General features: G+C 49.0%; 1 protein-coding gene across 1 annotated transcript; it reads left to right on the top strand.

Annotated features, from left to right (window-relative positions):
- The first annotated feature begins 11,015 nt into the window (after positions 1-11,015).
- On the top strand, positions 11,016-15,675 carry LOC123162061 (RNA-binding protein 38). Its single transcript, XM_044579863.1, has 6 exons — positions 11,016-11,719; positions 11,843-11,966; positions 13,597-13,768; positions 14,454-14,487; positions 14,920-15,217; positions 15,320-15,675. Exons 1-6 carry the CDS (start codon positions 11,522-11,524, stop codon positions 15,394-15,396), a joined length of 903 nt encoding a protein of 300 aa, XP_044435798.1. The 5' UTR covers positions 11,016-11,521; the 3' UTR covers positions 15,397-15,675.
- The last annotated feature ends 567 nt before the right edge of the window (positions 15,676-16,242 follow it).

Raw genomic sequence — 16,242 nt, 5'->3', positions numbered from 1 at the left:
CAGAAGCACATCATCAGAGAGTAAATCAAATACAGCAAGATGCAGGTTTTAAAAGGAAATTCGAATTAGCATGCTCTGACAGACTGGGAGCTTAGGCTCCTTCAGTTGGACCAAAAGAAGAAAAAAAGATATACTCAGGAGAGCTGTGATATACTATACTCAGGAGAACAAAGCAAAATTGCATAAAATTCACCTGTGGGGATTTCTGGGCAGCCTCTTTCAGATCCTCAACCGCACCTTCCCAATCTTCCGTTAGAAGTTTAGCCTCACCTCTCTGCAGCAAGTATGAGAAACAATTCAATTAAAAGGTTTACAAAATCTGACATAATGAGTAAGTTCATTCTATTGTACAGTGCATAATTTCAATGATCATCTTTTTTCATGCACTAAAGTGGAAGATAATAGAAAGTGATTTTTTTTAAATAACCGCATTTCCATCATCTGTGTTGTACAGCAGAGTCCTATCCTATCATGAGCTGGAGGGACAAGTTCATGCATACCATAAGAATGAGATAATTTGCCTACAAGTTGCAGGTGCAGTTTCCAATTTCATCCTTGTGAGTAGCAATCAACAGAAGATGTTGAACTACATGATATTCTATACTTTACAAACCAAAGCAGAAGCCAGAACATATCTGGTTTGATTCATGGCCAGAACATATCTTGCTGTCTCTACCTTGATCACATGTCACAACAGCAATCAAGCAAAAAACAGAAGCATGTTGTGTTTATATCTTAAAGCAATTTGTGTTTTGGATGAATTCTCTTGCAATGAAGTTTATAACAAACCAAGCCATAACAAACTGACCAACTGGCATTTGCCATGGCCAACTTTGCACAACACATGAAGAAGAATAGTTGTGACATCAAGTGAAATGAAAGGAGAAAAATGGAATTGTGTGGCTAATACAATCCAACCAGCAGGCAGAGACAATCAGACATTAGTACATCAGATACAATCACATATCGCAGACAAATAGCATACTTGGGTTCAGGAGATCACAATAATATTAGTACATACCACATAGTTACTAGATTATCAGTTGCACAGTCCAGTTATACGTGGCTTGTGTAAATTCAGGAAATGAAACCATACGTGGTAATGCGACGACTTATTACCAATTAATCCAGTTATACATTAAATAAGCAAAGCATGTAATAAACATGTGTGTACAACAGCCAGCCAAGCTAACCAACAACAAAAAAGAATATCTTCACCCATAAACACCCAATTAATTATTTTGAAAGACTAACACCCAACTAATGGTCATCCTACCAAAATGCTATCAAACTAATATAATCACATATTCTCATAGTGGCACGGGATGTCAGGATCCTACTTATAGACCATAATGTATCACGAGAATACTCGTTGAGCAGACCATGGCATCAATTCACGATTGGTACATCAAGGGGGGAAAACATTGTAATTCAGTGGTTTGGCCTAGGGTAGAAAGAGAGCAGCATATAGAGATGGATAACAAACACAAATTGTTCTCATGCAGAATCATATTTGGAAGTGGTGAGAGGGGAGTGCATGCATGTTTCTGGTGAGAATGTCTAGCTGAACCATACATGCGCATTTTTAATGGCAAAGCATGCTGAAAGATCAAACCAAGTGGACGACTCCAAGCAAAAAGGACTGGCTGCATGCAAATTGTCGAAATGGTATCATTTTATATGGCTTTCTGAATATTCTAGTGATCAATGCTATCCATTCATCACACAACTACAAGAAATCTGAAAATGAATCTAAAAAGAAGGGGCATATGTTTCCCCCATTCCGTCCATGAGTGTCCCAGTGAACTGAATCCTACAAACTACACATGGATATGAGAAACCCCAGACCAAATCAAACCAAACGAGCTAGCCACGGGAAATTTAAAGTGCTGCAAGCTTGGAAGGGGGGAAGGAAAAGTCGTCGCTTTACCAGCGCTAGAACTTGATCCTGCAGCGTGGCTTGATCATGCGTGGCTGGTGGAATTCATGAGATCCACTACGCCGCGCCTGAGTGGTGGCCTCGGATCCCTCGTGCACCTGCGTGAGGGCATCGGCTGCATCAAGGACTAGAGCAAATCGAGGCGGCGGCGCAGAGAGGAGGAGATGGGCGAGCGAAGGGGAGGAGACCTTGTGGGGCGGAGACGAGGATGACGGGGCGGCGTCCGGGCCACCTCTTCCTCCTCCTTCTCCGCGGGGAAAGCGGCGGGGCGGCGGCGTCGGGAGAGGAGAGGGCGGCGTCGCGGCGTCTCGCGGCGTCGGGGCGTCGGGGCGGAGACGAGGACGACGGGGGCGTCGGCGTCGGCGGCGTCGGGGCAGGCGGCATCGAGGCGGCGGGGCAGCGGCGTCGGGAGAGGAGAGGAGAGGGAAAGGGGATCGAGGGCGAGGGCAAGAAGGGGATCGAGGGCCGGGGAGGAAAAATATGGATGGGGGCACAATACTAATGGTGCACCACCCCCCGGTGCACCATAAGTATATCCACACTAATGGCGCACCTCACCCTGGTGCGCCATTAGTATTTTTTTTTGATTTCTGCTCGAGCCAACAGGTTATCTCCCACCTGACCTGATCTACACCAAGTTCCCTCTACTAGCTCGACTGGTCAGCAGCCAGTTCTCACACCAGGAGGTCCTGGGTTCGATTCCCAGGCTCCACAATTTTTTTATGCATTTAAAATGTTGTTTGATACTTATTTATGTTTAAATATGTTCAAACTTGTTTAAATCATAACAGTAATATTTTTTTATAAGACAGTAATAATTTTGAGTAGGGGAGGGGTGCGGGGGGTCGGCGGCGGCGGTTGAGTAGGGGAGGGGTGCGGGGGGTCAGCGGCGGCGGTTGAGTAGGGGAATCGAGGGTGCGGGGGGTCGGCGGCGGCGGCCGGTGGACCGGGGGGTGCTCGGCGGCGAGGGGGACCGGATCTGGCGAGGTGGGATAGCGATCGAGATGGAGGGGGATCGAGATCGAGTGTCCATGAAATTTAAAAATATTCATGATAGTTCAAAAAGTGCCCATGAAATACAATCGAGAAATGAAGGCTACGATTTAAATACAATCGATCTTAGCTAGCTATCTGTTCACAATCTTCTTGCCCTTCTTTTTCGCAAATGGAGTTCTTCTGTGGAACGGACGTCCTTTAGGTAGGGTGGTCCTGCTTCTTCTTGTGGTGTATGCTGCTACTTCATCATCGTCGTCATGTTCGATCCTCGGGTCGCCGTACTTGTCGAAGTCTTGCTCATTGGCTACTCCATCCATTCCGATGATCTTCCTTTTGCCTCTCCTCACGACAACACGACTGGGCTTTGGCGGGTCGGTAATGAAGAAGCATTGGTCCACTTGGGAAGCCAGTACCCATGGCTCATTTTTCGCGGTGACGTTTGCGCCCGCGGTCTTGGATTTGGCTTCGGGTATAACCATGGTGGTGAAATATCGGTCTTCTTTTTGGACGCTCTTGGCCCATCTGACACGGAACATCGGCACCTTCTCTCCAGCGTAGCTCAGCTCCCAGATCTCCTTGATCCTTCCGTAGTATCTGTCCTTGTCCTTACCGGTGTAGGATTCCATCGTTACCCCGGAGTTCTGATAACCATCGCTCTTCATGTCCTTGTCCTCGGTGTAGAATGTGTAGCCGTTGATATCGTACGCCTCATAGGTCATCAGGTTGTGCTCGGCGCCCTGTGACAAGGTGAATATGAGTTGTTCTTCCGCGGAAGAATCTTCATGTAAAGGGTACGACAGAAGCTTCTGCTTGAACCAACGCGTGAAACATGAGTTGTGCTCTTTGAGTATATCTCCGTCCGTCCTCTGTTGGCCTCGGTCATTGTACGTCTTCTCAATAAAGGTTTTGTGCTCTACCACCCAAGGATCGACCACGTCTATGTGTTGTAGCGCGACTAGGTTTGCTCTTTCAAAGTCGGCGAGTCGACCCTCGAAGTCGACATGCATTTCACGGCGACCCTCACGGTGACCCCATCCAGCGAGCCTGCCGAGGTGCCTGTTGACGGGCAGACCAACGGGGTTCTCGATGCCTAGATAATTCGTGCAGTAGGAGATGCACTCTTCGGTCAGAAAGCCCCTGGCTATACTTCCCTCTGGACGTGACATGTTCCGAACGTATCCTTTGATGACACCATTCATCCTTTCGAACGGCATCATGCTGTGCAGGAACGTCGGCCCGAGTTGGATGATATCCTCCACGATATGGACCAGCAGATGCACCATAACGTCGAAGAATGCGGGCGGGAAGTACATCTCAAGCTCGCATAGTATCACCACGATCTCTTCCTGTAGCCTTCTGAGTTGCCTCACGCCAATCGACTTCCGAGAGATGACGTCGAAAAAGTTGCATAGGCCAAATAGCGTTTCACGGACGTGCGCGTCCATGATCCCACGGATTGCAACTGGAAGTATCTGCGTCATCAGCACGTGACAGTCGTGAGACTTCATCCCGCTGAACTTCTGCTTCGCTGGGTCTAGGTATCTGCTTATCTTCCCCGCGTAACCGTAAGGAAGTTTTACTCCTAGGAGGCAGGTGAAAAACTGCTCGATCTCCTCCTGACTTAGAGTGAAGCACGCGGGAGGGTAGTCATTTCCGGTCTTCTTGGCCTTTTTGCCTTTGCGACGACTTTCTGTGTCCTGCTTCGCCTCATCATCATCATCATCATCATCATCATCATCATCATTAGCGTGAAGCTCCTGCCTGATGCCCATTGATTTCAAGTCTGCCCTTGCTTTCGGCCCATCTTTGGTCCTCTCTGGCATGTTGAGCAGGGTACCAAGCAGACTCTCGCACACGTTCTTCGTGATATGCATGACATCAAGGCTGTGAGGCACACGGTGGATCTTCCAGTACGGCATGTCCCAGAAAACAGACCTCATTTTCCATACCTTCAGCAGCGGTTCTGGCGCCTTTCGCTTCTTTCCCGGCTCTGGCGCCTTTTGCTTCTTTCCCGGTAGTGGGCAGTCTTTCCAATTTTTCAACAGCTTGTCTATTTCCTCGCCGCTCCTCGTACACGGGCGTTTTCGGGGTTCGGTTTCACCATCGAACAGATCCTTGCGTTTCTTCCACGGGTCATCATCGCGAAGCCACCTTTGATGTCCCATGAACACGGTTTTCGAAGACCTGAGATCTCTATCTAGCTGACGATACGTTGTGTCATCCATGCACCTTACGCATCCAGAAAATCCGTGGACTACCTGCCCCGCGAGATATCCGTAACCGAGATAGTCGTGCACCGTCGTGAGCAGTGCGGCTCTCATAGGGAAATATTCTTTCTCTGCGGCGTCCCACGTATTGGCTGGCGTTTTCCACAGCGTGTCAAGCTCCTCTTTCAGCAGCCCCAGATACAGATTGATGTCGTTCCCTGGTTGTTTCGGCCCTTCAATTAGCATACTCATGTGAATGTACTTCCTCTTCATGCACAACCAGGGGGGAAGGTTGTACATCCACACAAACACAGGCCAGGTGCTATGTGTGCTTCTCTGGCTGCCAAATGGATTGACTCCATCGGTGCTCGCGCCCAGCACAATGTTCCTTGGATCGTTCCCAAATTCTGGGTATTCGAAGTTCAACGCTTGCCACTGGCTCGCATCCTTAGGGTGACTCAGCATCTTGTCTTTTTTATCTATCTCCGGATCATTTGCGTCATCTTCTCGCTTCTTCTCCTCCCTATCCGCGTGCCAACGCAGGAGCTTTGCTACCTTAGGGTCCGCGAAATACCGCTGCAGACGAGGAGTGATCGGAAAGTACCACACCACTTTTCGAGGAGCTTTCTTCCTCTTCTTGTATCGAGTGACGCCGCACACCGGACATATGGTAGACTCCGCGTGCTCGTCCCGATAAATGATGCAATTGTTCATGCACACATGGTATTTCACGTGCGGTAAATCGAGAGGACACACGATTTTCTTCGCCTCCTCCAAACTGGTCGGGCACTTGTTCCCCTTGGGAAGACGTTCGTGCCAGAATGACATGTTCTCGTCGAAGCATGTGTCGGTCATTTTGTGTTTTACCTTCATCTCCAGAGCCATGAGCGTTACTTTCAGGCGGGTATCCTCGGGCCTGCATCCTTCATACAATGGAGTAACCGCGTCTAACTCAAGTTGATCCATCTTGGCTTTCTCTCGGGCGGCAGCTCTTGCGTTATCCGTCTGCTTGAGAAGCAGCTCTTGAATATGAGGGTCCTGCACCCAGCCCATCGATGGTCCAGTGTCGTCTGCTCCGCCGGCATCATCATCTTCATGATCATGCCCGTCGTCTGCTCCGGCATCTTCCTCATCATCATGTCCTGCATCTTCTACATGATGACTGTGTACAGCATCACCGTCGTGATCATCTCCTGGGGATTCTTCGTCTTCTCGCCCGCCCGAGCCGCGGTGGTTGTCTTGCTGCCCTTCCTCATTTCTTGCCCGGCCCCCATGGACGACTTCGTAGTCATCTTCATCACCTTGCCACCGATAGCCATCCATGAAACCACGCAAGAGCAGGTGGTCCCGCACCTGCCCGGAATCCGGGTACGCAATAAGGCTCTTCAGCTTGCATCTTCGACACGGACATCTTATCTCCGTCTCATTCTTTTGAAGCATCTCGGCCTTCGCGGACCTCAAAAACCTATTCACGATGCCTTCGGTCATCGTGCGGACCATGGTCGCCTGCGGGTAGAGCAAAACGATATTTTAGAACCAAGAAAATTTTGGCATGACTTTCCCTAAAAATAGGACCAAAAAGAATGCTTAATGCCAAAATTCTCGCCGAAACGGAAATGAATCAACATTCCGGTAAAATATTGGCAACTATCGCATTTCAAATATCGGTACACCTTCAAACACAAACACATATGGAACACCACAAATATATGCAACACCACGAACATACATAGATCTAGCTAGGCCATAAAAAGTGCATGTGCACATTGTTGTAGGGAGAACAACATAAATATAGCTTCCCCCCTTACTTACCTATCAAAACAAGGTAATTAAACCACTTAATTTGAATGAATTTATGGTGGAAATGAGGTGAAAAAGAGGAGGCACCCGAGACAAGGAGGAGGCGGTGGAGAGAATGAAGTGGGGGGAAAGTGAGTGTGGGTAGGAGAGGTTGTCCAAAATATCTTGTTGCTGCCCACTTACTAATGACGCACCAACCACAAATGCGCCATTAGTAATCCAGGTTACTAATGGCGCACCTTCTGGTGGTGTGCCATTAGTACTTTTGCAAAAAAAAAACATACTAATGGCGCACTGCTCCGGAGTGCGCCATTACTAGTTTAATGGCGCACGGTGGAAAAGTGTGCCATTAGTAGTTTTGTAAAAAAAAGAATAAAAAATATAATTAAAAAAACAACATTAGTGGCGCACTTTCTGGCAGGTACGCCATTACTAGTTACAACTAGTAATGGCGCACTCCGTCTGGATGCGCCATTAGTATGTTTGGACAGCCGCACTAGTTCAAAAAAAAATATTGATACTAATGGCGCACCTTGGGCATGGTGCGCCATTAGTAGTTTCAACACTAATGGCGTAGAAGAAGGTGGTGCACCATTAGTATATACTGATGGCACACCTCCTGTCTGGTGCGCCATTAGTGTCAATCCCATCTATAGCCCTTTTTCTAGTAGTGAACTAGGAGGTGTGTCTGACTAGTGAGAGGGCATCATTGATTCAATGTCAAAGGAAGTCTATAAGTGGAGGATCGATATGTTCATCTACGCCCTATAGAATATATGGAAGGAAAGGAGCATGTATATTTTTGTTTCGCACCCAAATGCTCATCTTGAGGTGACCATGCATGTTGCCCTAGAGGACATTAAGCAACATCATATGGTATTTGGTGGTGCCATGCCCACTATGGGTGTTGGCTGAGTTGTATTTTGCTTTTAGTAGTTCAATGGCCTCGCCGTGTTTCCCTCAAAACATGTGCCCCTATGTTCATATTATTCCTCTCTCTTTTGTCTATATTAAAAGATAGCGCTCCCGTCGGTTCCTAAAAAAAGGCAATAGTTCAGTCATTTATATTGCACTTGATCGGTAACTGAAGGTTCTAGTTTCACTCCACACCAGTATAGATATTTCTTCCCCAAAACAAGTTGATATGATCAAGGTATTTCTGCTGTATACCAATACCAACGATATCACTTGACACCAATTCTTCTATAGGCCTTTCGTGTGGTCATGAGATGTGGGGGGCTTGAGTGAATTATGAGTTGTTTCTCTATTTTTTTCCTGACTGCCCAAGTAGTGATATATGTTCATGTACCTATAAATTACACAGTGCGCGTACAATTTTTATGTTTGAAAACTCATTGTTTTATCTAGTTAAATAGTGCACTAAGTACATTACACGCATCTCGCCGATCAAAGTTTACCGGTGTAATTGTAGGCCCAATTTAGTGAAATCAGTGAGGCAAAAAATGCATTGCACACGATCCATGCATGCTTTCTCTATGTGTGATGTAGATGTGTTTGCCTGGACCCCACCTCCCCATCACCTCTCCATTCATTTCCTATGACACGTGTTTAAGGCATTCTTTGCCATCCATCTTCAAACAGTAGCAAAAAACACTGAATAGAGGTAGAGCGTTGTACTTCTTCGTTGCGGTTTTTTTGTTTGCACCCTAGCCTGAGCCACCCTTATTTCTAAAAAATCATCACTTCCTCGTAATTTTTTGATCATTGGTCTGAAAATGATGGTCAAAGAAATGGAACAAGATGTTGTAAATTAACCTCCAGAAGTAATGTGCTAAACTATTTTAAAGAAACATCAAACATGACAAACACAGTCTTGAATATTGTGAAGGCTAGCATCAAAACATAGGAAGTACTCCCTCCGTTCGAGTTTATTAGGCCCTCTCTTATTTTGAAATAGAATTCGAACAATATACTTTTTGCAGCATATGTTTTATGTTGTGTTACTCCAATAGATGGTCAAATTTTGACCCAAAATACAAGGAGGCCTCATAAACCCGAACGGAAGGAGTAATAGCTCAGTCATTTATATTACACTTGATCAGTAGCTGGAGGTTCTCAGTTTGACCCAACATCGATTTAGATATTTCTTCTCACAAAATAGAGTGTTATGACCTAGGGATCAAAGGTATTTCTTAGATTTACCAATGTTGTCACTTGACACCAATTCTTCTATGGGTGCTTCGTGTGGACATGAGACCTCGGGGGGTTGAGTGGGTTATGGGTTGTTTCTCTGGGGGGTTTTCTGTGTACCCAAGTATTGATATATGTTCATATATACCTATATATTACATGTGCCCATATTTTTTGTTGTTGGAAAAACTCATTGGTTTACTTCGTTAAATAGTGTAATAGGTACATGCATCTCGCTGACGAAAGTTGGCTGGTGTAATTGTAGGTCCACTATTTCGTGAAATTAACGAGGTGCATTGCATGCGATCCATTTACTCTCCCTCTATGTGTGACACAGAGGTCTTGGCCTGGACCCCACCTCCCTGTCGCCCCTCCATTCATTTCTTATGACACATGTTTCAGGCATTCTTTGCCATCCATATTCTATCAGTAGCAAAAACACGCCTAACAGGGGTGGGGGCCACTGTTTAGTGAAATCAACGAGGCAAAAGATGCATTGCACGCGATCCTTGCACTCTCCCTCTATGTGCGGCGCAAAGGTCTTGGCCTGGAACCCCCCCTCCCCCCTCTCCCCATTCATTTCCTATGACACGTGTTGCAGGCATTCTTTGTCATCCATCTTCTAGCAGGATGGTCTAATAGATAGTCAAATTTTGACCCAAAATACAAGGAAGCCTCATAAACCCAAAACGGAAGGAGTAATAGCTCAGTCATTTATATTGCACTTGATCAGTAGCTGGAGGTTCTCAGTTTGACCCAACATCGATTTAGATATTTCTTCTCAGAAAATAGAGTGTTATGACCCAGGGATCAAAGGTGTTTCTTAATTTTCGAACGTTTTCACTTGACACCAATTCTTCTATGGGTGTTTCGTGTGGACATGAGACCTCAGGGGGTTGAGTGGGTTATGGGTTGTTTCTCGGGGGGGGGGGGGGGGGTTGGGTGGACCCAAGTATTAATATATGTTCATGTACCTATATATTACATGTGCCCATATTTTTTGTTGTTGGCAAAACTCATTGTTTTACTTCGTTAAATAGTGTACTAGGTACATGTGCATCTCCCCGGTGAAAGTTGACTAGTGTAATTATAGGTCCACTATTTAGTGAAATCAACGAGGCAAAAGATGCATTGTATGCGATCCGTGCACTCTCCCACTATGTGCGGCGCAGAGGCCTTGGCCTGGATCCCACCTTCCCGTCGCCTCTCCATTCATTTCCTATGACACATTTTTCAGGCATTCTTTGTCATCCATCTTCCAGCAGTAGCAAAAGCACTCCTAACAGGGGGGTGGGGGTCCACTGTTTAGTGAAATCAACGAGGCAAAAGATGCATTGCACGCTATCCGTGCACTTTCCCTCTATGTGCGGCGCAGAGGTCTTGGCCTGGACCCACCTCCCCGTCGCCTCTCCATTCATTTCCTATGACACGTGTTTCAGGCATTCTCTACCAGCCATCTTCTAGCAGTAGCAAAAACACGCTGAACAGGGGTGGGGCCCACTGTTTAGTGAAATCAACGAGGCAAAAGATGCATTGCACGCGATCCGTGCACTCTCTCTCTTTCTCTGTATGTGCGGCGCAAAGGTCTTGGCCTGGACTCCACCTCCCTGTTGCCTCTCCATTCATTTCCTATGACACGTGTTGCCATCCATCTTCTAGCAGTAGCAAAAACACGCCGGAGAGGGGAGGAGCGTTGTGCTTCTTCGTCGCGCTTTGCTTTTGTCGCCAACCTTGCCCGGGCTACCCTCTTTTCTATCAAATCACCACTTCCTCGCAGGGCTACGCCGAGGCACCCATTTCAAGTGTGTGAGTTCTTCGCAAAGGGAATGCACTTTTTTTTTGTCTTGTGAAAATGACACACTAGAGTTGTTCTCTTTCAGTTAAATGGAAATATGGGATTTCTCTCTGAAATCAAATGAGGTGTGGGTTTGAGCAACAAAAATAGAGAAGGCGCCCATAAGGGAAGGAAAAGGGAGAAAAAGGAACAGTATAAAAGGCTGCACATAGCTGTCACCCCACCCTAACCGTCTCTTCCAGCGCACAACCCCTTGCGCCTGCCTGTCTCTCCTCCCTCCCCACTGAACCTCCTCCCCCTCTTCTCCCCATCTCCACCGGCCACCCCAATTGCAACTGCCGCCTGATCAGAATCCCCCTCCACCGCTTCTGATCATTAAGCCAGCACATCACAGCGAGCTAGGTTTATACTATATGGCAGTGCGCTCCGCCACTGCCTAGGCAGCCATACACATCACAGCAAGAGCGCGCGCACTGAGGCGGCTGCGGCGGCGCGCCGGAATCAACCAACCAGTTCGACCGTAGCTCGCAAGGTAGTTCACCAAGGGCTAGCAAGATCGCTGGTCGACACTCAACGCCGGCAAGCCTCCTTCTTGCGACGACTCGGAGCAGGGCGGGCGGGCGGACGGGCGTGATGGCGGCGTCGTCGTCGACGGCGTCCTCGTACCGGTCGCGGTTCGGCGACACGACGCAGACGAAGGTGTTCGTGGGCGGGCTGGCGTGGGAGACGCCGTCGGAGGGCCTCCGGCAGCACTTCGAGCAGTACGGCGACATCCTGGAGGCCGTCGTCATCACGGACCGCCTCACCAGCCGCTCCAAGGGCTACGGATTCGTAAGCCGCGCGCTCCCCTGCTCCTCTTTCCTCGGCCTGTCCGCGCGCGCACTCATGCGGCGTGCTGTAAAAATTCTTGCTCCCCTCGCGCCTAACGAGATCGATCGGTGCATGGCGCAACAGGTGACGTTCCGGGAGGCGGAGGCGGCGCGTCGGGCGGTGCAGGACCCGAACCCGATGATCACCGGGCGGCGCGCCAACTGCAACATTGCCTCGCTGGGACCGCCGCGGCCCGCACATCCTCGAGGTGAGTGATCCACCCATCCATCGGCCATCACAAGGAAAAGGGAAAATTAATCTTAAACAAGAACAAAATTTGTCTCCTTCCTTATTACAACCACCCAAATCCCCCCTCCCACGAACACGTAGACAGAAGTACATTTCCCTTCCGGAAAATCAAACCAGAGCCGCGCCAACCAATCCAAAGCCTCTTTCCGCCCACTGTTCCTCCGGTGCGCGCCAAATGGAAGCAATCCGGAGGAGGCCGCGGCGGATCTCAACTCATCCGGCCGGGGTAGTGCCGTCCATCTGCCATGCCAGCGCACGGGAGCCAGGCGCTAGTGTGGGTGTGGCGGGCACGCACGGCGCGAGGGGAGGGTCGTATGGCCGGGCCGGGCTTGACCAGGCTGGCCTGTCAGTTCGTCCCGCTGCCGCCTCGGTGCGTCCTCCTGTGCCTGCCCCACCACCACGTCCACGCGTGGCTATATATGCGCACACAAGTTTTAGCCACAGCTAATCTAGCCGTATTTGCTCCATGGATTCTTTATTGGCGTACTACTAGAACCAACTGGCAGTTATCGAAATTTAGAAACGGCAGTTATGGGATCCATCCATCCATACACCCATCGGTTGCGTGGGGCTTAATCAAAAAAAAAATCCCCAGAGAACAGGATTGCTGTACCAGCAGTACCACCCTGATCAAACTAACCCAGTTTTTGCTTAATCAGATTCCTTAATGATCATGTTAATGTGGTACTAGCAGCAGCAGCAGTAGCTTCTTATCTTGTGTGACAAAAACAAATAGAGTAAGCAGGAGAGAGAGAGAGAGAGAGAGAGAGAGAGAGGGGGGGGGGGGGGGGGGGGGGGGAGAGGGACTGCTTGCTTTGACTGGATGTGGCGTGGTCGGTTGCGGCATGGCATGGCAGCAGGGATGTGGTGTAAAGGACAAGATAACTGTCGGGTGGAGTGGAGGAGGATCGATCAGGAGCCCCGCTTTCCAGCGGTAAAAACAGAATCCAGCAAGCAACCTATAGAAAATGCCTCGACGTATATACCCTTTGACCGGTTTAGCCCCTGCTTACCTCGTCATTACTACTAGGAGTCAGGTATCTTGTTTCCTCAGGAAAAAACAGTAGTTTAGCACCAAGAGGGCCACGACGCCAACCAGAATTTGATGCTCCTGTATGTAGGCTGTAGTAGGCTGTACTGAGCGGTGACCAATATTTTTCTCCGGGAAGGCAGAGGGCTTCCGTGGCCTGCAAGGCGTGAGAGCGCCAACAGTTAGCAGTGGTGGTACTAGTACTCGCCTGCCAAAACCGGCCGGTCAAAGTCGCACATGGCGAGGCCCTTTCCCGGCTCTCCGCCGCAGATCGATCGGTCGACCGAGGCCAGCAGTTTATATGTTTTATTTTCGTAGCGTTTTGCGCGCCGGAAACGTACGATTGTACATGCAGACATGCACACATCTGACGCGCACGTACTGCTTCATTTACTTGCTTGGTGTTGTTGCTTTCGCGCCCTCTGCCGCTCTGCGGCGCATACCATGGCGGAGAAATGGGTTCATCATGTATTTAACTTTTTTTAAGAATCTTATCGTGTATTTACTGACAATGTAAATGTACTACTAACATGGTGAATGAATGAATGGATGAATGCAGGCAGGCCGTCGCCCGGGCCCTACTGGCAGCAGGGCCCGCCGGCTCCGGTGCCGCAGCAGGGCCCGCACTACTATATCCCCATCCCCAGGGCTCCGCAGTCGCCGCAGATGGGCCCGATGCCCAGCCCTGGCCCGGCGATCTACCCCCACCCTTCTTCGCAGCCATATGGCGGGTAAGCCAAGCCAGCACCCGTCCTCTGATCCTCTCGTCTTCTCTCTGCAAATTCCACATGGCTACACCTACAAGCATGCATGGGTGATAGTAAGTGATAGAGGTCGTGATCAGTTTGGGTGGGCGGTGGAGGGAAGGGAGGCGGGAGGCTGACCGGACCGGAGACGGTCCCCCAGCCCTTTCTCGTGGTGGCGTGGGTCTCTTTCGCCATGCAGCGTGTTGCCTCGCCTGCCAACATCTTCTGCGCCTGTTGGTTTGCTTGCTGCAGGGTTTTTAATGCGTCCAGCGTGCACCATTGCCATTCCTAGTTTTTACAGGTGTTTGTGGCAGTTATCAGCTTTCTCTGTTGAAATTTTTTAGGGCAGGTAAGTCTTTTTCCTTGAGAAAGGAAAGAGAAACCTGAGTAGTTTTATTCATTTATTAGTGGTAGAAGTTAGAAAAAAAAGGTGGAGAGGCTTTTTTCTAGTCATAAACAGGATGGTCCTAGACAGTTGTGGGCTAGGTTTTTCTTTTAGTAGGTGAGTTGTGGGCTAGGTAGGTCAATGATCTAGATTCTGGACTTTACAGCCTTGGTAATGGATAAGTAGGCCTCTTATAACTACCCAGGGGGCCAGGCCCAAGCTTTTCTCTTTTTTCCCGGATCATATCACTCGCTGAAGAAGCTTTGCGATGTCTTTTGCTTGCAGGTACTGGTGCCCACCTGAGTATCAATACCCACAGGTAAGCATGTCCCCCTGCTCTGCTGTGCCCCCTCAACGCCCACCTTCTTTGCTTCCAGTACCTTTTATCACATGCAGCGCAGCATACACTAGCCAGCCCAGCCCAGTGCATGCCACTCGCGCGCTAGCTAGCTAGCCACATGCCCAACGAGCGGCTCGTCCGCTGGGCTGCCCCTGCCAAGATAAACCGCACGGCTCACTCATGGTTCGCTAGCTGCACCCGTGACATTTTTTGACAGAAACATTCCAAGATCTTGGTACAGGATAAAGATTAGTTGCACCGTTAGGATTTGGAAACACTTTGAGCCATCGACCGACCATTCATTTCCAAATGATCGGTGCTGATTGTTCGGGCACTGACTGACACAATGATGTTCCAGTCGTGGCCATGTTTCTTCCTACGCTTGTATGATAACCCATGAGTGATCTGCAGGCCATGATGACCCCTCAGATGATGCAGAACTACTATGCTCAGCTGTACGCTGCTGGGCTGGCGTCGCCGACAGGGCCACCGCCCTACCATCAGTACGTGGGGTACATGCAGGCCCCGACGCCGAGGGCAGCAGTGCTCTCGCCGGTGGCGCAGCAGATCGCGACGGGGCAGCCGTACGTGCCGCACCCGGCGGCGGCGCAGATGCAGGGCTTCTCCATGCAGGTGCCTTCTCTTCCGCACAACTTCGCGCTGCAGCTGCCCTCCCATGCAGTGTCGATGCTGCCTCCCAACACAACCGGTATGTCGAGGATAGAATTTCTTTCGTTTTTTGCGCTGGGTTTATAGGGGATTCGAAGGTGTTTTCACGTCAGAAGTAGTGATGTTTTGATGTTGGGTGCAGATATGCAGTCGGCTGGTGGCCAGGCCTCCTCTGCAGCCGCGGCGACGAACGCAAACAACACTCACCAGGGTGCCTGATGGAGGGCTGGGAGAGGAGATTCTGATTGATTCCAAACACCTTCGAAACTGACTGCTTTTCTGATTTAAAGTTGTTGTTCCCATCTCGATGGATCTGGTGCGGACGAAGTTATTAATGGTCTGTAACAGTCTCTCAGGATGCTTTGACTAGAAAACACAAACCATAAACATCTCTTCCTTAATTTCGTTGTTCCGGATTCATTATTTTAATTTCTGACAAATATTCGCACAAAAAATATCAGATCTTCTCCTATTATTAGAGTAAACAAGGTTCTTTTTTGAGCTGAGAGGAAGCAAGTTTCATATGCATACTGTTTGGTGTGGCAGCAGCAGCATGTTTGCTTGAAGCAACCGCTTCAATAATCAATAGTGCTGACAGAATTAAGCCCACGGGCCGTAAGGACAAACAACATCAGCATCCTTCGGAAGGGGGAATGTCTCGTGCCTATGGCACTGACTATTTGGTACCCGTAGCTCCTGTTGGCACCCGTAGCACCTGTTATAGTGTTGTTATCTGCAAACTGGCGCACACACCCCCTTCACGCTCCTTTTTTGTCTGGTAAAACCACAAGAAATGTGCCACGGCATATTCAAACTCGGAACCTATAACTCGCACTAACCAACCAGCTACTCCACACGTTCCGATACACGTGCTGATATTTACGTGGTTGTCTATTCACCGTGAGACCTATGTCTCGCTCTTTGCGAGATGGTAGCTCTTCTTGCTCATGTCGCCAGAGAAAGCCTTGTGCGTTCCTATGAATTTTCTGCGAGCGGTTATAGGAAGCTTCCATCGACCAGTGTTAGAAGTTTTCGTGCAGTTTTCTTCCTTCATGATTTCTATAT

The sequence above is a fragment of the Triticum aestivum genome, chromosome 7B (genome assembly GCF_018294505.1).
Source record: "Triticum aestivum cultivar Chinese Spring chromosome 7B, IWGSC CS RefSeq v2.1, whole genome shotgun sequence".
In the NCBI taxonomy this organism is placed as follows: Eukaryota; Viridiplantae; Streptophyta; class Magnoliopsida; order Poales; family Poaceae; genus Triticum; species Triticum aestivum.
The sequence above is the reverse complement of the archived record's forward strand: the minus strand, read 5'-3'. Positions and strand labels throughout refer to the sequence as shown.